The 27,326-nt window shown below is 39.5% G+C and overlaps 1 protein-coding gene across 2 annotated transcripts in view; it reads left to right on the top strand.

The window, feature by feature from the left end:
- PCDH19 (protocadherin 19) overlaps positions 1–27,326 on the top strand; it is a 127,695-nt gene that overhangs the window by 60,850 nt on the left and 39,519 nt on the right. Inside the window, exons 3-4 of one of the 2 annotated variants that reach the window (XM_055393573.2) lie at positions 4,039–4,097; positions 12,115–12,284. In XM_055393573.2, coding sequence (XP_055249548.2) covers positions 4,039–4,097; positions 12,115–12,284 — 229 coding nt within the window. Of the gene's footprint in view, positions 1–4,038; positions 4,098–12,111; positions 12,285–27,326 lie in introns of both variants that reach the window. The other variant, XM_055393572.2, reaches the window with a different exon arrangement.

The raw sequence follows: 27,326 nt of genomic DNA, 5'->3' as shown, positions 1-27,326 counted from the left end.
ACTTGATGTTAGTTTACCCTCACTCATCATAGGCCATCTATGGCCTGTTGGCTTAGTTGTTTGGACTGTAGTCCTAATGAGGCCAGAATAGTATATTCTCTCCAATTATTAATAGAATAATTTTGTTGCATAGGTTGTTTCCATAGTTCTCACCAAGCTGCCTCACAAAGAGACCTGAAACTGAGGCAAAAGGCAATGGATGACTCAGCATAGCTCCATCCGCTATGGGAAAATCGGTTCTAGGAACCTGCCTCATGACTAGTGCTTCTAATCTCATCAGGATGTAGCATGGGCCATCTGTCTATTATGGTTTGTGCTGGTTTGGGGAATAGAATATTTACATTTGAAGGTCAGGACAGATGAAAATGCGTGGTGGGGGTGGGGGGTTTACCCTTTTAGAGTAAAAAGAGGAAGATAGCAAGGTGATAAGCTTCAATGATACTTTCCTACCTACAGTGGCAGATCATGCCTGGCATATCTGTCCAGGTTAACCCATCTGTATACCACAGCAAGGGAAAGAGAATTGCTAAATTTCCATAAGTAAGCCTTCTAGACCTGTGTCCTCTTATAACTCAGTGCCTGTGAGTGGGAATCCTCAAGGTAAGATATAGTACTCCATGAGGACCAAGAAAGAAGTAGTACAGTCACGAGGGATAAATTTGTATGATATAGTTTATTTGTCCAGAGTTCTGTCATAGCTCCATAGGGCTCTGAATTTGATGCACAGTGCACACAGATTGGACATCCATATATGCAAAGCAGTATAAAATATTCTACCTGAAAACTGACTTAACGTGGCAATATCTTGGAATGTTGCTCATGCTTTCTGTGCAAAGCTAGTATCCTCCTTTCTTTTACATCTGTGTCTCTGTTAACTTCCTTGAAAAAATGATTTAGGAAGTTTGGAGGCTGTGATGGAATGTGTGCTGCATGGTACTCTTTTATTGCCCACATGGGGCAAATCCCAGATCCTACTTGGGAATCCATGTTCTGTAGAAAGCAGAGAATAAGGATTTCCACCATTCCTACCATGAGTTATGACAAATGCACTTGAAATTCCCCTTAGGATTTGTTTTCTGTTATGCCTATTTTAGGGCTCCTCAGGTGGCACTAGTGGTAAAGAACCTGCCTGTCGATGCAGGAGACATAAGACGTGGGTTCGATCCTTGGATTGGGAAGATCCCCTGGGGGAGGGCATGGCAACCCACTCCAGTATTCGTGCCTGGAGAATCCCTTGGACAGAGGAGCCTGGAAGGCTACAGTCCATAGGGTCGCAAAGAGTTGAACATGACTGAAGCAAATTAGCATACATGAATGCATTGCCTATTTTATGGAGGAGGAAAGTGAGACACATAGAAATTAAGTAATTTGCCCAAGGTTGCACAAACTAATAATTAAACTCAGTGCTTAATCAGTTCCCTCTTTTATTTGGGCAGAATCCTTTTGTGTGTGTGTGGGGGCAGTTAGCATGTTTCATGTACTAAGTTGCTTTAGTTGAGTCCAACTCTTTGCAACCCTATGGACTGTAGCCCACCAGGCTCCTCTGTCCATGGGATTCTCCAGGCAAGAATATTGGAGTGGCTTGTCATGCCTGCCTTCAGGGGATCTTCCCAACCCAGGGATCGATCCTGCATCTCTTCCGTCTACCTGCATTGATTGGCAGTCGGATTCTTCACCACCAGCACTACCTGGGAAGCACTTAGCAGACTTCCACTTATTAAATTATATATTGTACTGAATATCATAGAAGAACACATTTACCCAACATTATTTTTGCCTTTTATATTGGTGTAAAAATTAATTCAAGAAGTGCTTGTTGGTTGACTCACTGATGGATAACCTCTTCCAGCACTGTATTCCCAATGCAGCTTCAAGTTTGCTTTCTCCTCTTGTAGTTATGTTTGCAACAATTTCAGCCTCCATTTTCTTATGAACCAATTAGAAATAAACTAACCCTTTTGATTTTCACTCTCCCAATCTATTCCTTCCAACAACACCAAAACTTACTTGTGATTTTCATTAATGGGGATTTTATCCTTTGGAAAAAGCCAGTGTGCTTGCATGTGTGCATGCTCAGTTGCTTCCGTCATGTCTGACTCTTATCCGACCCCATGGACTGTAACCTGCCAGGGTCCTCTGTCCATGGGATTCTCCAGGTAAGAATACTATAGTGGGTTGCCATTCTCTCCTCTGGGGGAATCTTCCCAACCCAGGGATTGAACCTGTGTCTCTTCTGTTTCCTACATTGGCAGGCAAGTTCTTTACTACTAGTGCCACCTGGGAAGCCCAGATATAATTACACAGCTCATCTTCAAATAAGGGGCATGGGGAGAACATGGGCATGCACCAGTAAGTACAGGAGAGTGATGGGGATTTAGTTTTCTTTTCCTTACATTCTCTGTCTCTCATCTACTCGCCACTCCTATCCCCACCTACTCTAGATACTTAGGGTCCCTATCCAGACTGTTCGCTATTTGGTACTCATGTGGTAGAACTGCTATCACCTGTCCTGTTTTCCTGTTTTCAAGGAGTCTGAGCTCCCTGAAACGTAAATCTGCATCTAAGATCCTAGCATAGTTCATGTGTGACATGTAGTCATCTGAAAGGAATCTGGTGTTTGTTAGCTCGACAGCTATTGTGTTTCCTTTCACAGGCACTTTCAGTTGAAGTGATTTCAGAAGGCCCTAAGGAATGGTGAGAATGGTGAGAATTTCTGGTAGACCGGCAGGAGGGCAGAGGAGATGGGCATTTTTCAGTTTATACAGTGATTAACGAGAGTCATGCTTTAGTTTTGGACATAAGATCCACTTTTTTAGGACCTCCAGTTGCTTCAGTGTTGACTTTTCCCTGTGTTTCCCCCTCCGAAGGCTGATCCCCCTTCAATCCACCCCCAACCTCTGGATGCTTATCAGCTGTTTTCCCAACTCATTATTCTGGCAGGTATTCTGCATTTGCTTTTGTAAAGCTGTTGCTCAGGCAGTCTACTGTAAGCACATTAGACAGTGTTGTTGTTTTTTTTTAATTTTTATTGGAGACTAATAATTTTACAATATTATATTGGTTGGTTTTGCCATACATTGACATGAATCCGCCCCGGGTGTCAGTGTTGTTTTAAAGATAGGAGCTGAGACAGGGGTTTACTTTCAAACTTTGTTTCACATGAAAGGCTTTGGCACCCCCTGTGGACTGCTTTTCACCCCGTTTTAGGTGTAATACTTGTTTGCCTTTATATCTGTGATAAAATGAAGGCCTCCCTATATAACCAGTGCTGAGCAAAATGTCTTAAAGGGAAGTGCAGAGTTTAAATCCACAGTGGGGGATTACCTTGCCTGCATTTCCATATCTGTGGAATAAATATTTTAACATGTTAATTATCTACTACTAATAAAAATACCTTTGAACTTCCAGTCAATTTGATGGGCACAGAATTGTGTCCACTGGGGAATGGGAAGCAATTAGTTTCTTTTCTTTTTTTTTTTTTTTAAGACATAGATTTTATTTCCAAAGGCTTTAGGAGCCAGCCGATTAGACAAGGTAAACACATTACCACATACTGGATGGTTCAGGTGCTATTTTTTTTTTTTTTTTTGGAAAATTCAGCATTTTTTTTTTCTATTATACAGAGTGAAGTAAGCCAGAAAGAAAAACACCAATACAGTATACTAACGCATATATATGGAATTTAGAAAGATGCAAATGATAACCCTGTATATGAGACAGCAAAAGAGCAATTAGTTTCTGTAAAGCATTTGGGTCATGCTGTATCTTCCCTAAATGGTTGCATGGTCAGTAGTCAGGCGTATTCTAGGGGATGTTTGTGTCATGTTCATCTTCCTCTGGCAAGGGGGCTGCCTCCACAGAGCCCCAGGGCCCCAAGGAGGTGGCAGGTATTCATCAGGGTGTTGCCCACTATGGCCTTAGCTTCTGATTCATTCATTGCCTCTTGCCCAGTAGAAAAATTCCTCCAAAGTAGGACAGTTTGACTCTTTTCATAAATCACCTCCATAACAATTTTAATCTTTTCTTTCCCCATTGCAGACTGAAAATTATTCCTTTGACTCCAACTACGTGAACAGCCGAGCCCATTTAATCAAAAGGTATGTTGGTTTGCTTGCCTATTTCTACAGTTAAGCTCAATTTAATACAAAAAGCATGAAGATGTTTTTTAATGATGCCTTTTCAGATTTTAAAGTGAAAATGCTTATCTGCTTATTGTAGAAAATTAGGAAAATTTAGAAAAGCATTAAAAAAAACTAAATAAAAATCACTGGTAATTCCACCACCCAAAATCACTGTTGGCATTTTATCATGTTTCTTTATGTAACTGTATACAGAAATAATTAAATTAAAATTGGGGTCATATTAAAATAAAACATGATGTGATGATTTAGAAATCTAATATTAAAATTTTCTCCTGTGTATCTTCTATTGAATTTTAAGATGGTTGATGGCTGTTATTTTGACAACTCTGAAATCATTTTAAGGCTATTTTAATGACAGATTAACTCCTTATCTTTAAAAAACTTTATAGATGAGGGAGGGAAAGATAATATACTTGCTAATACAATAAATCTTAAAATAGATATTTCAAACGAAGCATTCAAAGTTGAGATTTGTGTGAATGGTTGCTCATAACTCAGTTATTCATGGAGACACAATGTATATGGATACAGAGCTGAATACTGCCTGGAAGATTCCAGGGCAGGAAGATTTCATCTGTGCGGTAGTCACCAAGGTGCCCAAGGCAGGCAAGATAAGAGGTTTAGGGAGTCCTCTAAGCAGAGAATTTGTGCAGAAAAACTGGTACTGACCATTCAGATGATGCCTTTATTAGTGTTTGATGCAATTGTCCTCTTAAATGGTCCAGTGGTTATTCTGTAGCTAAAATTGAACTCTGTGTGTGATAGTTAAAAGAAATAGAGAAGCAAGCAGGGTATGTTAGAGCTGCAGTAGACAAGATCTGAAAATTCTATTATTTTGCTGGCTCTAATCCCATAAATTTATATCACAAAAAGGGTAGGATTTGAGAAATAAACTAGTTTGTTGTAGAAACAACTTTAATTCAGATCTAATTTAATTCACAATGCTGCAGTAATGCCTGCTAACATGCTAGGCTTATATCGGTCTGGAATCACTTGTGACCGTAAGTGATAATTGTTAATTATGTGAAAATGGATAGCCCTGTATTAACAGTCATAGCATTGTTTGGAATTTTTTGAGGGATTGGGAGGGATCCATTTTGAATATTTTCTTGGCCCACAGAATAAATCAAAAGGTGAGGAAATCAAAATTATTCAACTGATTTATTAGGAAGGATAAAAGCCTTCTTTTTGTACACTGATTAGAGTAACTGCAGCAGAAATTTGCTTTCTTTTCTGCTTCAGAACTGTTATTTTAAAGCTCCTTTTTTCAGTCTTCTGATAAAAACAGTGAGTTACCTATCCTCATAGGCCTCTTGGGCTAGCACTGGGTACCTGGGAATTCTACGACCAGGTTAAACTCATAGCATGAACCTGATTTTCATAGCATGGCAGAAGGCTAAGACTCTTGAGAACCCTCACCGTCTTAGGTCAGACCTGAATATCCAATGCACAAGGCAAACTGATGAGATGAAAACTTACGTTCAAACATTTAGATTTTGGGACATATGTATTTCTTTAGCAGCTTTTAGACTCACTAGAACTTCTGACTTTGATTAATTATATGTTTTTGTTTACACACATATACACACAAAAGGACTTAATGTGGACTTAATAGGCTCTCAGTGGAAAAATCTCCTGATGTTCCCTGAGAACAAAGAGTGCTTTTTTTTTTCCAATCAGGGATCACCTTGGTTAAGAGGAAAGCTCAGGGACACAAGCATTTTTGCCAGGTTCTGTTTTTGGAACCCTGAGAGCTTTGGAAAACTACAAAGGTCTTGGAATTTATGGTATCAGTTGAATTTAGACAAAGCACAATACCTGGAAAGACACAGGGAATCTTGTGTGCTATGCTTTTTGAGGGGGACTAACTATTTTAAATGTAAAATGTGTGGAAAGTGTTAAGAGAGTAGTAACTAACATCAGGTGATAAAACCACACAAACTGTGTTCACATAGCTCACAGTGATGTTTGGAAGGTGTTTCACTGTATGTGGTTTCTTGAGGATCCACTTACATGCATGGGAAATAACCTGGCCAGAAAATTCTGAATCTGATTATCAGTCTTAATTTTATTATCAAGTTCTTATTTCTTTAAATGCCAATACAGTTTCAGGCCAACTTTGAGAACTTCTTTTCCTATCCATTTTTTTCTTCTTCTGTTCGCTTTCTGCCCACCCAAGGTTTCTTCTTAGACTCTGCTTTTTGGCATTCTCCAGGGCTTATTAATTGTCTTATGTGCAGGCTTCCTTTTCTCTCTCTCATCTGTCTACCTGAGGTAAACCAACAGAAAGCCAGAAAGCAAGGGGGTTTCTCCTAGCACAAATTAAGGTTCAGAAGGGTGAGGAGTAGATCAGGAAGTGTAATGGAAGATATATAGCACATTGCCCCATAATCTTCTGCACTGAGTAATCTAGTGATTTATTTCTGTAGTGTTTTTTTTTTCCAGAATGTCATGTGTAACCTGTAGGTATACCCAAGGTTTATGTCAGAGTCCCAGATTAACAAGCCAAGACAGTTCAGAAATTTTTTCCTGACGAATTTCCTTCCTGCTATGTTTGTTGCCTTGCTATCATCTCAGAGCAAGGAAAGTCAGCAGTGGGACATTGCCCCTGCTGCAACGCTGTCTTTCCTTATGCCAGTTTTCTGTACTGCTGTCTGATACCCACTCCTGCAGTGCTTTTGAACAATATCAAGCAGGGCATGGGGCTGTAGCTCAAAGAAAATAAAGCAGGAAATGAACATGGCTCTGAAATAGTGTGTGAAAGAAAATGAGCTTTGGCTCCTAAACCATACAGAGTGCTTTCCTTTTCCACCTGAATTGTCCGGGGGGTTTTTGCAGCACCTGGTATGGTGCCTTGTCTATAACAAATGCTGGTACATGTCTACTGAAGGAATGGATGAAAAAAAGTTAAAAAAACTCAGCATTTTTCCATTGAAAGCTAGCATTAAACGTTCCTTTATACCGGCGATTTCTGGCCTTTTATATGCATTAGAATCACCTGGGAGGCTTGTTAAACGCAAGCTCTAGCGCCATCCCTAGAGAATCTCCAGTTTTCACAGGTTCCCAAGGTGATTGTGATACAGCTGATTCAAGAACCACTCTAGGATCTTATGTTACCCTACTCTCTTGACTTTTAGTCCATTCTTATTCTCAGAAGCTATTTCCTGGGTATGTGGTGTTGCCTACTAGAAAGATATGCTCTCCTTTCAGATTTTTCTGTTCTTTGGAAAGTTTTCTAGTATTTTTAAGTGTAAATATGGGTCAGAATGTTAGTAATGTTCATTCATCAAGTATTCTCTGAATCTTATGTACAGAATCTTATTCCAAATTTTTTCAAACTTGTTCCTCTGTTAGTCACCAGAACAAGTAATAGAAACATCTGTATTTACAATACCATTGCAAAAAGAACCCTAATTTATTGTCCCACAAAATTTGATTTACAAGTCTTTCATCTCCCAAGAGGTAAACAGGTAATAAAGCAAGTGAAATCAGCATTTTTTTTAATGCCTGGCATAAATTGTTATTTGTTTTGGGTGAGTGGCCATTTACCAGGCTGTTTTACAATTTGCAGCATCTTGCTTACTGAGTCTTAAACTGCCTTACAGAAATCCATTCATTAAGCCACTAAATGTCCTTACAGGATAAGAGTAAGTGACACTTAGTTTGTCAGATGGGCAAACTGATCTTTATACAAGTTAACTATTTTAAGGTTTGGCAGAAGGGGTTAATACACTTTGCTTTTTCTTTAGAGAACATATGACTTCTCATTCTCAAATTACCAGTCCCTTAAGTCCAAGTAACCAATTCTTCACTATTTTGTTATTTCTCTTCTTCCTATAAAAAGCCAAAAGCTCCAGTGTGGTTTATAATACTTAGGTACATATAAAAATGATGATCAAAATTTTAAAAGATAGAGTCAAAACCAATTAGGAAAAACAAAATAGAGATCCCTGACATCTAACTCACTGCAATTAAACATTATATTTGCCTTGAAGCTTTTGAGAAGCCAAGACAGAGTAAGTATACCAGAGCATGTCATTATCATTTTTCAATAAAGGAAGGATAACCGTTGGATAGGAGAATTTTTTTTCCTGTCCCTTAATTTTAGAAGAAATTAATGTAGTGGACAATGTCTGACTATAGTTTACAGAAGATATAGAAGCATTCTTTATATATGCATTTCCTATATTAATCCTGTAAAAAGACTATGTATATTTCTCCAAAGAAGACATATAGATGGCTAACAAACACATGAAAAGATGCTCAACATCACTCATTATCAGAGAAATGCAAATCAAAACCACAATGAGGTACCATCTCACGCTGGTCAGAATGGCTGCTATCCAAAAGTCTACAAACAATGAATGCTGGAGAGGGTGTGGAGAAAAGGGAACCCTCTTACACTGTTGGTGGGAATGCAAACTAGAACAGCCGCTCTGGAGAACAGTGTGGAAATTCCTTAAAAACCTGGAAATAGAACTGCAATATGACCCAGCAATCCCACTGCTGGGCATATACACCGAGGAACCCAGAATGGAAAGAGACATGTGTACCCAATGTTCATCGCAGCACTGTTTATAATAGCCAGGGCATGGAAGCAACCTAGATGTCCATCAGCAGACGAATGGATAAGAAAGTTGTGGTACGTATACACAATGGAATATTACTCAGCCATAAAAAGAATGCATTTGAATCAGTTCTAATGAGGTGGATGAAACTGGAGCTTATTATACAGAGTGAAGTAAGCCAGAAAGAAAAACACCAATACAGTATACTAATGCATATATATGGAATTTAGAAAGATGGTAATGATAACCCTATATTCAAGACAGTAAAAGAGACACAGATGTATAGAACAGTCTTTTGGACTCTGTGGGAGAAGGCAAGGGTGGGATGATTTGAGAGAACAGCATTGAAACATGTATATTATCATATGTGAAACAGATCACCAGTCCAAGTTCGATGCATGAGACAGGGTGCTCAGGGCTGGTGTACTTGGATGACCCTGAGGGATGGGATGGGGAGGGATATGGGAGGGAGGTTCAGGTTGGGAAACACGTGTCCATCCATGGCTGATTCATATCAATGTATGGCAAAACCACTACAATATTGTAAAGTAATTAGCCTCCAATTAAAAAAAAAGACTATGTATATAATATTTAGTTGTAAGTCAATGAAATCATTGTCATATATGGGAGTAATGATCATATCAAGCAATAACCATTTATTGAGCATTTGTTTATAACTGGTACTTCATGTGAAGTATTTCATGAAGTCCTCAAAATGGCTTTGTAAAAGAGGTTTTAGCAAATGCATTTTTCTAGGGTTTAATTTTTCATTATTTTTTTGTTGTTGAAAACTGGAGTATAGTTGATTAATAATCATGTGCTTAGTTCCCTGACAAGGGATGGAACCCAGGCCTTTGGCAGTAAAAGCATGGAATCCTAACCACTGGACCACCGGGGAATTCCCACCAGATGCATTTTACAGACAAGGAAATTAAGGCACAGAGACATTAGCTATCAGGCCCAGGTTCCCATAGATGAAGTGGCAGACTAAGGATTATCACTTGTTCTGATGACTCCAAGTTCAATGCTCTTTGCACTACAGTCAGGAAATATACATGTTACAGAAGTAGAGTTTAAAGAACCCAGAGTAGTGGTTCTCAACTGGGAGTTATTTGGCAATGTCTGGAGACGTTTCTGGCTGTGCCTCTGGGAGAGGCATGACTGGCACCTAGTGCATAGAGGCCAGAGATGCTGCTCAACGTCTTATAATGGACAGAACACCTGCCTCCCCCACCAACAGACTTATTCAGTGTCAGTAGTGCCAAGGTTGGGGACCTTGCTCCAAAAGAATGGTTAATTACATTGTCCTTATTTTATACCCCTTGCCATCATCTATCTCAAGAAAGTTTTTGCAACTGCTGAAATGCAGTCAAGTCAGGGTTGAATTCTGTGGTTTAGGGTAACAATCGTGCATTGTGGACTAAAGAAATTTTCACGCATTTCAGATAGCAGGAGTGAATGTAGGTCAAAAATTATTTGTTGTAAAAATGTAGGAGCCAGTAAAACCATCCAGGCAGGTCATTTTCTTTCTCCTGAGGTGCAGGGGTGCATGTGGACAGGACCAGAGTTTTTTTTCTAAAATGCAAACTTTGAATCTGTTCATTCTGTGCAATTAGTACTTACAGGAAGCCTCCAAATCTGTGCCATGAAGCTAGAGATGGTGACACACTTTAAAGCATGTGTTTCCAATTGGTCTTAATGACCATAAAATACTCATAGGATGATTGGTTTTTGAATAGAACTGCATCCTGGTGGGTCCACAGGGCTGAGTAGCTACGTGACATAATTTGAAGGAGCTGAGTGAGTTGGCCTATTGAGTGATTTTAGTTTTAACACAGTTGATGCTCAGTTATTCTTTCTGAAAATAATTAGCAAATAGGTCAGTGCTTCACCCCTTTTTGCCCTTCATTTTCTGATAATTATGGCTTTCCAGTTACTGCCCTTTTGATCTTTTCCTTTTCATATTCAGGGCAGCAAACATTCTACATCTAGATTGGTCATATGTTAAAAATCTGCTGTCATTCCTTTTGACCAGTGTGGAGAATGACAATGTAGCCATTGTGTCCATGGCATAGCTCTTCATCATATATACTTAGTGTTCTTATCAAAGCCACAGAGAGGCAGGTCTGTGGATGTTCAAGGTTGAGCAGATCAAGTGAGTTTGCAGTGTCATATCCATAGGGCTCCCTTTTCAGAAGTACAGTAGGTCTGTTGGGACTTGTCCTAATTCACAAGCATGCTGCTCTCCCTTGTTGAGACAACAACACATTTTCTTGAGTATGCTTTTGCTGCTTCCTTACTGACTAGGGAATGGATTCACCATTCACTAGGTATTTCAGATGCATAATTTATAGTCCATGGTGCATCACAGCTGCACATTCTGTCAGGACATACAAAGTATTAGAAAGAGAAGATGAGGCCCCTCTAGATGTACCTGATGTATTATTCTCTATTTTTGAGAAATGGTGTGGGGTTCTTGGGTAGTATGGTTAGTGCATTGAATGGTGGATTGATTTACTAAGTGCAGGAAAAAATTTACCCACAGTCTTGAGCTGCAGGTTGCCGTGTTCTTAGCATAACTGCACTCACTGTTTCCTCTGGTTCTCACTTTTGTCTTATTTTCCATGCACCAAGGCTCTCTTCTCAGCTCCCACCTCTCCTTTTTTTCTTTGACTCTGTCCCTCATGCTCTCTCAGTTAAATCTGACCCAAGTTCTCTGATCCTGATAACCCTTTCTATTTGAATTGCATTACGTCAATTTCTGCCACTTTCATTTTCACAGTTGCTTAGTAGACAGCTTTAGAGAAGCAGTATAAATAGGGGTTAAGGGGCCAGGCTCTGGAGTCAGACCACCTGGGTTTCCTCTTAAATCTGCTACATTTTAACCAGCTGTGTGACCTTGGACAAGTTATTCAACTTATGTGTGCCTCTTTTTTTCATGAAATGTGAATATTAATAGCACCTTTCTTTTATAGAGTTGTGATTATTTTAAAAAGTTAACTCATATCAAACACTTAGAACAGTGCCTCATGCACAGTAATCCCTCAATAAACTGTAGCTGTTATTATTTTACTTTGATTGTATAAGAGGAAAAAACCTTCTGAAATGATGATATTTTTTGCAGGTGGTTGTTTCAGAATTGTAATTCCTTCTGCCTCGCCTGCGGTGATGTCCTGAAGATAAGTGAATGAAAGTGATTAACTTCATCAGCATCCAATAATGGGAACCTCTCTACAGTGTTAAGTTCCATGATCTTTAAACAGAAAGTTTTCTTCTTCCTGCCCTGTTGGACCATCCAGTCGCTGTGGGCCTCATCACAAAACTGACATCATCCTAGCTCTGAAAGATTTTTAAAAATCAGATCTGTCACAGTTATAAATTATCATTCTTTCTTCACCCAGCAGCTCCACCTTCAAGGACTTAGAGGGCAACAGCCTAAAGGATAGCGGCCATGAGGAGAGCGACCAGACCGACAGTGAACATGATGTCCAGCGGAGCCTGTATTGTGACACTGCTATCAATGATGTGCTGAACACCAGTGTGACCTCCATGGGATCTCAGATGCCTGACCATGGTAAGGGCTGATTGGCTATAAGTTGCAACCATAGATTCCAAAGAACTCAGGATGTTAGAGGCTCACTGTACTCCTGTACTCTTCTTTACTATAATGAGTGTATGTTGAAGGTGTGTATTATGCTCATGCCTCAGCAGCACCTAAAGGGTTTTGAGATGTCTTGACACCTGTCCAGACTCTTCTTTGTCCTCTATGAGTGGATTCACTATGATCATATAAACGTTTAAAAAGCTGACTACATATGCATATTGCATACACACTAGTCAATCATAACTGCATCACAAACATAGGAAATGAGCAGATGCCTTCTCACCAGGAATAAATGCCTCTTTTTGCTTTAGTACATGAATTCAACTGATCAGTTGAGTTGCAGAGAACACAGCACTTATGACACCAAAGGGGTAAGTTTTATTTCCATATCAGGCTAGTTAGCTTTACTCAGAAGGAGACTCTTCTCTGACCACATATTGTATGCTCTTTACTCAGGAGACAGAGTACAAAACGTCCCATTTTGTCTATGAGGTGGTGATGCCGCCAAATCCCTCTAGCTATCAGGCAAATGCAAGCCACTGGTCATAAGAGACATCAGAGTAAGAAAACTTAATGTAACATTCTGTGCATGTCAAAAATGCCTCAAAGCACGTGTCAGGAACGACGTCCTCATGTATGAAGAAGAGTCTATTTTTGGGACTCTAGCACACATGCTTTTAGCAAGAGGAGCTGTTTAAAACTGTTCCAAGCATAAGCCAGGGTATAAAAACATTAGCAAAGTTCAGCTAAGGCAGAATGTTCAGATGGACTTGGGCACAAATGTCATTTTCAATGTTTTACTGATGCAAACATGCTAGGCAAACAGCCTGTCTTTTTCAATTAAGAACTATGAATTCAGCTTGGTGTTTAGGCTCAGTGAAGCTTCAGAATGCTTGGCTATGTCTTGAGAGTAGCTAGACGCAAGCTCAGCTGGAAGCCCCGCTGCTAAAAGACTTAAAGATGAGAAAACAAAATATGGTGATTATGTGCTGGTCTTCAACTGTTTCATTTCACTGTATACATCATTAAATGGCTTTGTTTTGGTCTTGTAAATGAATCCAAAGGGAAAAAAAATGCATGATCCACAAAACAAAATGTTTTCTGTGGGGAAAAATTTGTCACTGTAGAATCTATTAGATTGTTAATCCATCCCTTTCTGAGCAGATCCAAGTGTCAAAGTCTATAATATATGTAAGTCACTACCAATTGTGAGCTGCTGCCTTCCCTAATTGGTGAGTGGTGACATCCACAGAGATAATATACTTTCCAAGCAACCTAAGACTAAAGAAGAAAAAAAATAAACATTTATATAACTGAAACAGAGGCTATTTAATTCTCAGAGGATGAGATGAGCAGCATGTCACAGAATACAGACTGATGTGTATCATTTACAAGTCTTGTGTCTCAAAGAAATGCTATTTCATTTATATCAGAAAGGGTTTTAGTTAGATGCTCTCTAAAATGAAATAACTCCAGGAAAATAGTCATAATTGATTCTCACTCTGTGCCTGTCTAGAACAACATCTGTTTTTTTTTTTTTTTTTTTTTTGTCCCGTATCTCTAGGAAAACAGTACCAGTGGACTGGAGCTAGTTTTTCTGAGGGGGTGTTTCTTACAAAATGGATGTATTGTATGTATATCCTATAGATTGTGTAATAATGAGATTCTAAAGCAAATGTATGGCATTATCCCAAGACTCTCCTACATTTAAGTTGGGGATCATGCACACACTTTTTGGCTGTTCTGTTTTGGCACACTTTTACATTTTGTTTCTCAACATTCAGTTCTCATACATATATCTTCATTTTTCCATTGTTCTAGCAGTGGCTAAACCTTGAACCATCCCTTGTGTTTGTTCTACAATTTGGTTGAGTCATTAAAGTTTAGGTACAAAGGGAATCAGGTCTTGCTTACATCTCTGGCTCTACGTTATAATACACCAGTACTACTGAGCTTCTTATAATGGTACTTAAGTGAAAGTGTTAGTCTCTCAAATGTGTCCAACTCTTTGCGACCCCATGAACCGCAGCACGCCAGGCCTCCCTGTCCATCAACAACTCCTGGAGTCCACCCAAGCCCATGTCCATTAAATCGGTGACGCCATCCAACCATCTCATCCTCTGTCGTCCCCTTATCCTCCTGCCCTCAATCTTTCCCAGCATCAGGGTCTTTTCCAGTGAGTCAGCTCTTCACATCAGGTGGACAAAGTATTGCAGTTTCAGCTTCAACATCAGTCCTTCCAATGAACACCCGGGACTGATCTCCTTTAGGATGGACTGGTTGGATCTCCTTGCAGTCCAAGGGACTCTCAAGAGACTTCTCCAACACCACAGTTCAAAAGCATCAATTCTTCTGCACTCAGCTTTCTTTATAGTCCAACTCTCACATCCATACATGACCACTGGAGAAACCATAGCCTTGACTAGATGGACCTTTGTTGGCAAAGTAATGCCTCTGCTTTTTAATATGCTGTCTAGGTTAGTCATAACTTTCCTTCCAAGGGGTAAGCGCCTTTTAATTTCATGGCTGCAATCACCATCCGGAGTGATTATGGAGCCCAGAAAAATAAAGTCAGCCACTGTTTCCATTGTTTCCCATCTATTTGCCATGAAGTGATGGGACTGGATGCCATGATCTTTGTTTTCTGAATGTTGAGCTTTAAGCCAACTTTTTCCACTCTCCTCTTTCACTTTCATTAAAGGCTCTTTAGTTCTTCTTCACTTTCTGCCATAAGGGTGGTGTCATCTGCATATCTGAGGTGATTGATATTTCTCCCGGCAATCTTGATTCCAGCTTGTGCTTCATTCACCCCAGTGTTTCTCGTGATGTACTCTGCATATAAGTTAAATAAGCAGGGTGAAAATATGCAGCCTTGACGTACTTCTTTTCCTATTTGGAACCAGTCTGTTGTTCCATGTCCAGTTCTAACTGTTGCTTCCTGACCTGCATACAGGTATCTCAAGAGGCAGGTCAGGTGGTCTGGTATTCCCATCTCTTTCAGAATTTTCCAGTTTATTGTGTCCACACAGTCAAAGGCTTTGGCATAGTCAACAAACAGAAATAGATGTTTTTCTGGAACTCTCTTGCTTTTTCCATGATCCAGTGGATGTTGGCAATTTGATCTCTGGTTCCTCTTCCTTTTCTAAAACTGGCTTGAACATCTGGAAGTTCACGGTTCACGTATTTCTGAAGTCTGGCTTGGAGAATTTTGTGCATGACTTTACTAGCGTGTGAGATGAGTGCAATTGTATGGTAGTTTGAGCAATCTTTGGCATTGCCTTTCTTTGGGATTGGAATGAACACTGACCTTTTCCAGTCCTGTGGCCACTGCTGAGTTTTCCAAATGTGCTGGCATATTGAGTGCAGCACTTTCACAGCATCATCTTTCAGGATTTGAAATAGCTGAACTGGAATTCTGTCACCTCCACTAGCTTTGTTCATAGTGATGCTTCCTAAGGCCCACTTGACTTCATACAAGTAGTTGAAAGACAAAGATGAACAAATTTATCATGCATTCCTGCCTGATCTGGTAACCATTCTAATTACATAATTACATAAATAGTAATCATAATTAGTGTGGTTCTAGTTAGATTCGTTCCAGGGCAACATGGTATTGTTGCTCCTTAGGACTACTGATCTAGAAAGGTGAGGAGGGAAAATGGAATCTCCTCTGGACTCAGACTGTGCTGAAAGTCCAAAAATATCTTGAGGAAAAAAGGTCCCAGTTCTTTTTGGTTCACTGATACTGTGTTAGGCATCTCAAACCAAAGTACCACGAAATCCAAAAGGTGCCAGAGCTGAACTATTTTTGAGATTTGAATGGATGTCTCTGGAGAAGAGCAAGGGTTATAATGATACTGTCAGAATAACTCTGATCCTGATAATTATTATTTTTTTGGTCCTATCAGAATAACTCCAAAGTCGGACCAAATATACTCAATACAGTTCACCTTATGCCTTTATTGGGGAGAATTTAGCTCACCTTGGATTTCATGTCTGTAGATCTCTCTGTGATGTTTCCAATTTGGATATTAGTGCAGAATTTTTCTTTTCTTATATATGGACATATGAATGATGAAGAATCTCAGGATTTTCCAAATAAAGATAATTTTATGCAACTGATAATTTTTTCCTTGAACAGGAACAAGTTGTTCAGTGAACTCATATTGTGTTGCCAGTGTTTGAGGAAAATGTACAAACAGTATTTGCTTCTCATTTTCTTAGACACCAGGGCCCTATGCTTCTTCACACTGCCAAAACTTTCTTTGGAGTTTATTCTTTTAACTGTACTGTAGCTAAAGAATGCCTAGTGTGAATGTCAAGGGTGCTTTGAGATTCTCAGATCCCTTAATTTTCAGTTACTTTTCTCTGAGAACATTCCTAGACAAGTGAACCCAGGATCACTATATTTAACCAAAGAAGAATGGCTGGAAGAATTTTGTACTCAAAGGACAAGAGTCCGGATTTAGACCCTTGACTTCAGGTCAAACTTGACTTCAAAAAACCCTTGTGGGTTTTTTTTTTTGTTTGTTTGTCTTTAATTTTAATTTTAATGGAAACATACTGGTTACAGTCAATATGTTCTACATTTTACTAATTTTAGTAGATGAAGAATTCATTCAAATGATGTTGAGTTGCCCAAGAGATGCAGAGCCAGAAACAGTGCTCCAAATGATAACATAGAACTTGTGTGGTGAGGTCACCACTGCTGTTGCTATATACAGAATCCCCAGCTTACACTATTGACACCATGGATGCTGGGCTCTGGGTGTCCCTGCTACTGCCACCTGGATACCTTGTGTTACCCATCACCCAGATGGAATTTCCACAGCCCACATTCCTTTGTCAGAGAAGGCAATGGCAACCCACTCCAGTATTCTTGCCTGGAAAATCCCATGGATGGAGGAGCCTGGTGGGCTGCAGTCCATGAGCTAGAAGTCGGACATGACTGAGCGATCTCACTTTCACTTTTCACTTTCATGCATTGGAGAAGGAAATGGCAACCCACTCCAGTGTTCTTGCCTGGAGAATCCCAGGGATGGGGGAGCCTGGTGGGCTGCCGTCTATGGGGTTGCACAGTCAGACACGACTGAAGCGACTTAGCAGCAGCATTGTACCATCAGCTTGCTGTTTTTTTTTTTTAATCTTTTTAAAAATTTTAATTGGAGGATAATTACAATATTTTAAAATTTTTAAATTTATTTATTTTTAATTGAAGGATAATTACTTTACAGAATTGTGTTTGTTTTCGTTTTTTTTTTTGATTGCCCCAACCAGACACATCTGTGATCTGGGTCAGGGTGGAGATAAGATGGAATGGTAAGAATCTCTGCTTTCTGAATTATTATCAATCCTAGTATCACTCGCAACATGCCTAAAACCTGATCAGTGGGTTAATGAACTGACTAAGCCAAATTTCCTAGTTGCCAGGTGTCTGAATTACATTTATCATCTATAGTGCCTTTGAATTAATACGTCTCAGCTCGCCCCCAGTACTGTAGCTCTTGTCATGGCTTCCCAGACAAACAGCTGATGGAGCATTCTTTATCCTATTCTTTCTACAGGCATATGGCACTTTTTGCAGTGCTATGGCTCTGTAGCTCTCAGAGTACCTTGAAAACAAGTCAGTGTTGTCACTCAGCATATTTTACCACCTGATTTGGTGCTGAGTTGGGGAGTCACACTCAAATCTTTTAACCTATGTTTTCCCTCCCTGAATTTTGAGTTATTTGGTAAAATTACAGCTTCTGGCAGGGACAAAAATTTTGCCCTATGCAATTTCTACCATCTCTAAGAAGAGTAACCAAAAAGTAAAGTGCTCAGAGGTGCCAGAGTCTCGTGGGTTTGTTGCACATTTGGGAGTCTCACAGGACTGCAACCCCTTCCTGTCGAGGTTATTTCTGGGTTGAATAGTGCTGGGTTTATTAGGCTTTTGTCTCCTTGCTTCTTTGCATGCTCATGTGTGATGACTTGTATATCCCATTATGAATACTCAAATGTGTAGTTCTGATGAAATTAGAGTTTATGGGTTCATGTCTTAGAACTGTACATACTCGTCCCAAGCCCAACTAATTTGTTTCAAATCACACTTGATCTCTCTTACCTTATGATTTAATTATTGATTATAAATTCATCAGCTGAAAAGATGAATTTAATTGCTATAATATGCACCTAATTTGGAGCTCACTACAACACTGAATTGTTTTCCCTCCCATGCTAATTGATACCAAATGGAAGCAATGTACAGAAATTTGTGAGACCATCTATCTGATTTTCACATCCAAAAGCACCCAAATGCAATATAATGATTGCTTTATTTCTGAAAGTGTAGGTTCTTCGCATTTTCCTAAACTTATTCATTTGCTATTTTCATCACCTGTATATTGTTTAACATGTTTGTCATGGAAAACATGAATTTAAAGAACTTGAGCTGTACCTAATGCAACTGCTGTTACAAATTAGCCATGAAAATGTTCTGGAGGCTGCACACTATGCATATTCTAGTTTCAAGCACAGGTTTATTAGGACCTTTACACTTTCAACATTCTATCAACAATATGTAATTTCATTTCCTATAGCCTTTTAATGAAATTATGATTCCATGACGGAACATCCCTTCCTTATCCTCTTACCTATCCCCTGACTCACCTCTCACCTCACTAAATTGCCAAACATTCATTTCAATTAGTCTCTTAGCAAAATAGGGAGTTCTCAACAGAGAATATTTTGTGACATTGCAAGGCAGTGTGTTCCTGGGCTCCAGAAATGGTAGCATAAACCAGATGTTCGTAGAGTAATTGAAAATTCCATTTTATCAGGAAGCATTTGCTGTCAAAAAGGTTTATCTTTACTTCAACAAAGAGGTTGATTAGCTCCCCCTGGACTCAAATTAGCATCTTTGAGGCTAGATACACTGTTTTGCAATTCATGTGGTTATTTCTCCCCTGGTCTTGCTCATACAGAATTGTTTAAAGATGTCTTTAGCCTCTTGAAAACATACCAGGTGAAATGTTTAATTACTTGAACACAGTAGTGTATATGTATACAGAGTTTCTATATATATGGCTTTCAGGTTTTCTCATCTTATCTCAGGTATACAGCATTCTAATACCAGGTAGGAACGATCCATGCATAGATATTGTTATTCATTCATTCAGCAATATGTCCAGCTCTGGGAAAGTGTCAGCTACTTCTGTTATTGACTGTGAAAATTATCACCTTTTTAGATTTGCTTATCTGGGTTTTACTGGGGTGACCAAGGTCAGCTCAATGATGAAATGAATAACTCTTTCTTATTTTAGAAATATTTCTAAGAATAGAGCCTGGGACTAATATGAACCTTATTAATATTGTGCCAATAAAGCAGAAGAAACTATAAAAGAAGATGGTTACAGTCAAGATCATATTTTTAATAAGAGTATCATGAAAGAGTCTTCCTTGATGTTCTAATTTGAATAGTCATAATGTTAAGGATTTTCTTTTTAAATTCTTCTGCTCTGAGATTGAACTTCCTGCTTAATTTTAGTTAATGTCATTGTAATATGGTAGGTTTAATCTCTGACATGCCTATTTACCTTTCTGGTTAGGAAGTACTCAGTGATACTCAATACCCAGTCTCTCTTTCCTTTTGAGGTCCAGGACCTTTATCCATTCTCAGTCTCAGCAATGGCTGGGTAGGTGGGAAGAGAGATGACAGGTGGATGCTTTTGTTTATTTCAACTACATTGTTGCAACAGATAAATGGATTCCTTCCAAAGCATTATTTACATTTTATTGGTAAGGTGGCCACTAGAATAAAATGTTGTCCTTAACTAATGGAAGGTCTTCCCGGGTAGCTCAGCTGGTAAAGAATCTACCTGCAATGCAGGAGACCCCGGTTCAATTTCTGAGTCAGGAAGATCCGCTGGAGAATGGATAGGCTACCCACTGCAGTAATCTTGGCCTTCCCTGGTGGCATAGCTGGTAAAGAATCCACCTGCAATGCGGGAGAGCTGGGTTCAATTCCTGGGTTGGGAAGATCCTGTGGAGGAGGGCATGGCAGTCCACTCCAGTATTCTTGCCTGGAGACCCCTCATGGACAGAGGAGCCTGGTGGGCTACAGTCCATGGGGTCATGAAGAGTCGTGCGTAACTGAGCAACAAGCACAGCACAGCCGAGCTAGTGGGAACATCCGTGCTCTTAGTGGTTGTTTGCTAGCATTATTTTGGTTTGGGCTTTTTGGTTGGAGAATTCTTTTAGGACAGTTCAAGTTTATCTACTTTGAAATAAAAGCATTCTTTCTCTTTTTTATATAATAATGTTTTCTTGATCCACTTGGAACTTTTAGTTGTCTCAAAGTCATTGTCTATTTTAAATTGTATTATTATTAATAATTACCTATAGTAAAGGATTCATTATTCATCAAGAGAATAAATACCATGGGCTTTCCTGACTGGTTGACATTGAGAATTTCTATATTTCTGAGCACTTGGAAAGAATTGGAGGATGGAGGCTACATAAAGGGTGTACACCGAACAGTTAAGAATTTCATTCTTTAGGAGTTTATGGCCCAATAGCACAAATGGTCCAGTATGGAATAGATTGCTTGGGATCAGTGAAGAAATTAATTAAGACAACTTGAGCTGGAAAGCAAAATCCTTTTCAAAAGACACCTCGGTGTAATGGTATTCCTTTGGAGGAATACTGGAAGCCATGCCCCGAGGTAGCATGTGAGATAAAATTAAGCTCTATTTGGGTTATTTGCTAGGTGAATTTTTTCCAATTGCTTCATGATAAAGCAAGTTCTGTAGGCCATGGTAAGTAGGGATGCTGGCAATAGGACAACAGATGAGAAGCAAATCAACTTGTTTTATAGGGATAAATCATATGATTGATTCACATACTGAAACAGTCCATTGAAATATCAAGATCATTATCTTCTTTGGGTTTTTCAATCTATTTAACATCATTTCTTTCCCATCATTAAGATGGTTAAACACCGTAAGTAAACTCCATCAGGATGGGAAAACAAACTGAAATTTCCATTTAAATATTTATGAAATATTTTTTTCTGTTCATCTTCCCTTTAACCCTTTCCTTATGAAATAAATATGAAGAATTGAGTCCTGATTTAGAAAGCAATTTCAAGAATACCAAAATCATATATTACTTCCTTATCGTATAGGCAGAATATCTGTGAGATGGCATTCCTCTCTTACTGTAGATGCTTTTTATCATCCAGGATCAGGTCTTTGCCCCAGGTATTTTTGATCTTTGTCCTTACCAGATGGCTCATTATCTGTTTATTTTGGGTCAATGAAAGCTAATTTGACACATCCACTTTGGAAATGCGGCTTGACAAGGAAGTCTTTTCAATTTCTCTTCCTACAAGGCTTACCCCCAATAAAACTTTAGCCATGGAAAAATCACCAAGGACCAAATTGGAAAAGGTTTGAACTGACCTTTAGAGCCATCAGAAGAGTTGTTTTTTAGAGACTTATGCACAGCCTAAAGTGAGTAGACAAAACAGATACTTTTGCAATTAGGAATAATGGATCCCTTAAACCAGTTATTTTGCCATGCAGAGAGACTACAAGGCAGTTATCCATGGTGGCCTAAAGAGATTATCAGTGGGCTATCAGTATCTAGAGTCATTTTGGAGAAAATCCTTCGATACTAAGCATTTGTGTGCAGGTGAAAAGTCAGAATATTGTGGGATTTTAGGTATATGGTAAAATACTGGATATGGTAAATACTGGTTATCACCTCAAAATGTGCACCCCAAAGATCTATTGTTGTAGTTGGAGGAATAGGTGAAATAGGTAGGTACCAGAGGTGATTTGAAAGGTACTAAATTCAGAAGGGGCCAAAGGAGGTTACCAGAAAATGAATTCTGGGTGAATTCATTCAAAGTTCTGTTTCATTGAGGTGGCCTCTTGAGAGAGAGACATTTTATTTTTTGAGGGTTTCTGGCTATCAGAAATAATAATTCTATTCCATTATTCTTCACAATAGCATAGGCAACAAACTTGTAAGCTATTAAATATGAAACAATAGGCAACATCATATCTTTAGTTCTTTCAAATCTTAATAATTTTGACTTTCATGGCAAATGAGACTCTTTAGGTTCCTGTCTTATTTGAACAGGAAGATTTTTGGCAGAAGTTAAAACCTTAAAAACACATTCATCTCCCCCTACTCCAGTTAGCTAAGTTCTCAGTTCAGTTCAGTCGTTCAGTTCAGTTCAGTCATTCAGTTGTGTCCGACTCTTTGTGGCCCCATGAACCGCAGCACGCCAGGCCTCCTTCAGTTCAGTTCAGTTCAGTCGCTCAGTCGTGTCTGACTCTTTGCAACCCCATGAATTGCAGCACGCCAGGCCTCCCTGCTGCTGCTGCTAAGTCACTTCAGTCGTGTCCGACTCTGTGTGACCCCATAGACGGCAGAACACCAGGCTCTTCCATCCATGGGGTTTTCTAGGCAAGAGTACTGGAGTGGCTTGCCATTGCCTTCTCCGGCCAGGCCTCCCTGTCCATCCCCAATTCCCGGAGTTCACTCAAACTCATGTCCATCGAGTCGGTGATGCCATCCAGCCATCTCATTCTCTGTTGTCCCCTTCTCCTCCTGCCCCCAATCCTTCCCAGCATCAGAGTCTTTTCCAGTGAGTCAACTCGGTGCATGAGGTGGCCAAAGTATTGGAGTTTCAGCTTTAGCATCAGTCCTTCCAATGAACACCCAGGTTTGATCTCCTTTAGAATGGACTGGTTGGATCTCCTTGCACTCCAAGGGACTCTCAAGAGTCTTCTTACTGTCCATCACCAACTCCCGGAGTTTATCCAAACTCATGTCCATTGAGTCTGTGATGCCATCCAACCATCTCATCCTCTGTTGTCTCTTTCTCCTCCTGCCTTCGACCTTTCCCAACATCAGGGTCTTTTCCAATGAGTCAGCTCTTCGCATGAGGTGGCCAAAGTATTGGAGTTTCAGCTTTAGCATCAGTCCTTCCAATGAACACCCAGGTTTGATCTCCTTTAGAATGGACTGGTTGGATCTCCTTGCACTCCAAGGGACTCTCAAGAGTCTTCTTACTGTCCATCACCAACTCCCGGAGTTTATCCAAACTCATGTCCATTGAGTCTGTGATGCCATCCAACCATCTCATCCTCTGTTGTCTCTTTCTCCTCCTGCCTTCGACCTTTCCCAACATCAGGGTCTTTTCCAATGAGTCAGCTCTTCGCATGAGGTGGCCAAAGTATTGGAGTTTCAGCTTCAACATTAGTCCTTCCAATGAACACTCAGGACTGATTTCCTTTGGGATGGACTGGTTGGCTCTCCTTGCAGTCCAAGGGACTCTCAAGAGTCTTCTCCAACACCACAGTTCAAAAGCATCAATTTTTCAGCACTTAGCTTTCTTTATAGTCCAACTCTTACATCCATACATGACTACTGGCAAAACCATAGCCTTGACTAGAACGACCTTTGTTGGCAAAGTAATGTCTCTGATTTTTAATATGCTGTCTAGGTTGGTCATAATTTTCCTTTCTAGGAGCAAGTGTCTTTTAATTTCATGGCTTCAGTCACCATCTGCAGTGATTTTGGAGCCCCCCAAAATAAAATCTGTCACTGTTTCCACTGTTTCTCCACCTGTTTCCCATGAAGTGGATGGGACTGGATGCCATGATCTTTGTTTTCTGAATGTTGAGCTTTAAGCCAACTTTTTCACTCTCTTCTTTCACTGTTATCAAGAGGCTCTTTAGTTCTTCTTCACTTTCTGCCATAAGGGTGATGTCATCTGCATATCTGAGGTTATTGGTATTTCTTCCAGCAATCTTGATGTTAAGTTCTTTCTAATTTGTGGTTTAATACCTATACTAAATCATGCAGGAGTGCTTGATTTAGATTTAAAGCAGACTGTAATCTGCTTTAAAATAAAAGTGCAACTCATCATGTTGCTTCCCTTTTAATAGATATCTGTAAACAAACACTACTGTAATCACCTGGAGAAACTTGGCAATTTGAGTCGATTACAGCAAGGCAGCTTCCCAGCCATGAGTGTGCAAATTCATATCCAGAGATCCTTTTTCCAATATATGGCTTCTTTCACCACTTCTAAGCTCATATAGTCTCTCTTTTCTCTCCTTAGTTTGGATAATAATAGATGTTTGACTAGTTGCTTTCTTCCCTCCTTTTTCATCCCATGGAGTTCTCAACCTGCATGAACAATAGAATCTTTCCTTTTTAATATATGGAAAAAGGGGGAAGAGGAATGATATAGCTTCCAAGATAGACTGCTCAGACTGTTCTAAGACATCACCACCTGCTGTTTTCAATCATTAATGAGATTGTCAGTTGTTTTAATCTGGGAAGTAAACCAAAAGAATGGTTTTGATTTTAATTTAATTTAAAAATCAGCTTATTGGGAAAAAAAAATGCCTCCAGCTTGTGAGAGTCAGGTAAGCTGTTGATAAACTGAAGTAAGTCTGGTGTAGAAGCTGAACCATCATTCATATGCAAACATAAACTCTATTAAATTTAGGGAACTATTATTATTATTATCACTAGCTAGAAAGTTTACTTCTTTTCATTCAAGGAATCATTTTATTTCAGAGATATGCTTCATATAATTATCTGTTCCATATATTTTTTTCTGGAAGAAAAACCGATACACTAAGAATTTGAAGACTTTATTCATGTCAGAACACAAATCAGTGGCAAAGTCCAGAGCAAAGCCCAAAGTGAAAATTCTTTTTGTTGACTCACTGCCCATCAAGCTGTACATTTTAGAAGTTTAGTGATTATCTGTGAGTACCCTATTAAGTTTGGATTTTCTTACACTGGATGATTCTGCTTAGTGAAAAATGAGAATTCAGAAATATGGTGTCTATGCACAAATTGGATCTTAAGGACCTGGAGCCACACCTTTGTTTGTCCCAACTGTCAACTTAGAAGGTTTCATTATCTCGGAGTTTCACCAATCACTTTCAGATTTATAATTGATGTCAACTGAAGTGGTGGCTCAGAGGTTAAAGCGGCTGCCTCCAATGCGGGAGACCAGGGTTCGATCCCTGGGTCAGGAAGATCCCCTGGAGAAGGAAATGGTAACCCACTCCAGTATTCTTGCCTGGAGAATCCCATGGACGGAGAAGCCTGGTAGGCTACAGTCCACGGGGTCGCAAAGGAGTCGGACACGACTGAGTGACTGAACGGAACAGAACGGAAGTTGAAGGCAAAGAAAACCTACCTTATTTGACTGCAGAAAACATTAACCTACTGTTGGGTCCTAGTTAGTTAGCTATAGGGTAGGTGTCTCGAATCACACTAGCCTTCTGCTAACACAGCAAGTGAGCACTTCCTGAATTCAGCTGATGATCAATCTAGGCAGCTAATTAGTCTGCAAACAGACTGAGCTGCTGGAGCTGGCACCAGGAAACGACCTTTCCAAACTAACCATCTCTTATTAACCTTTTGGTATTTCCTTTGTGATGCTAATTAGGGGCTCATAAAACTATCTGCTTTGGATCTTTGGTTTAAATCCAATTTTCCAAGAAACACAGTCTACTTTAAGGCTTCCATAAGTATGGTGTTTCCCCTCATGGGCTCTTTGTGACCCCATGGACTGCAGCATGCTAGGCTTCCCTGTCCATCACCAACTCCTGGAGCTTGCTCAAACTCATGTCCATTGAGTCTGTGATGCTATCCAACCATCTCATCCTCTGTCTTCCCCTTCTCCCACCTTCAATCTTTCCCAGCATCAGGGTCTTTTCCAATGAGTTAGTTCTTTGCATCAGGGGGCCAAAGTATTAGTTTCAGCTTCAGCATCAGTCCTTCCAATGAATATTCAGGACTGATTTCCTTTAGGATTGACTGGTTTGATCTCTTTGCAGTCCAAGGGACTCTCAAGAATCTTCTCCAAAACCACAGTTCAAACGTATCAACACTTTGGTGCTCAGCTTTCTTTATACTCCAACTCTCACATCCATGCATGACTACTGGAAAACCCATAGCTTTGACTAGACGGACCTTTATTGGCAAAGTAATGTCTCTACTTTTTAGTATGCTGTCTAGGTTGGTCATAGATTTTCTTTCAAGGAGCAAGTGTCTTTTAATTTCATGGCTGCAGTCACCATCTGCAGTGATTATGGAGCCCTCCCCAAAATAAAGTCTCTCACTGTTTCCATTGTTTCCCCATATGTTTGCCATGAAGTGATGGGACTGGATGCCATGATCTTTGTTTTCTGAATGTTGAGCTTTAAACCAACTTTTTCACTCTCCTCTTTCACTTTCATCAAGAGGCTCTTTAGTTTTTTGCTTTCTGCCATAAGGTTGGTGTCATACCTAATCCTCACAGGTAAACCCGAGAATTCTGTCATTAGAATCTTCTAGACACTGTCCCATCATTTCAGGCTCCAACTAATATAAGCAAGTCCCATTGAGTCAGTAAAACAGCTTCCACCCTATTCCTTTTCTTTAAGATCAACACCACTAGTGTACCTGTAAATCTGAAGACAAGCATAGCATCATAGTGACTAAGAATACAGATTTTGGAATAAGACAAAGTGTCATGCTTAGCTTTGCTTCTTAATAGCTATTAACCTTACTCAAATTACTCATTTTTTGAGCCCTAAATAGTATCATCTACAAAATAGGAGTAAACACAGAAATTATTTATCAGGGTGGTTGTGAGATAATCTAGGCAAAACACTTAGTGTTACTTCATGACACATAGTGAGTGCTCAAAAATAAAAAGTACTATTATTACTATGGAGATTTCAGTTTTCAAAATATCTACTTTGCATGATTTCAGAGCTTCTCATCTGCTTGCTGGTGTCTATAATACCTTTAGCAGAGGGTCAGGCATTTCATTTTACAATTATAGTTCAAATTTCAAGTAACATTTGGGAAGAGGGAATACATTTATTCTGTTTCACACTAAGTTGTAAATGAGTGCTATTAAATTGTTTCTAACTTTGGGATTTGGGGTGTGTAGGGGGAAGGATGGTTTCTAGAATACTGAAGAGTTTAAGAGTCTCAGCAGGT

The sequence above is a fragment of the Moschus berezovskii genome, chromosome X (genome assembly GCF_049115385.1).
Source record: "Moschus berezovskii isolate FMDL1 chromosome X, NW_MosBer_1.0, whole genome shotgun sequence".
Taxonomy (NCBI): Eukaryota; Metazoa; Chordata; class Mammalia; order Artiodactyla; family Moschidae; genus Moschus; species Moschus berezovskii.
Note: the sequence above shows the minus strand (reverse complement) of the source record. Positions and strands in the feature narration are given on the sequence as shown.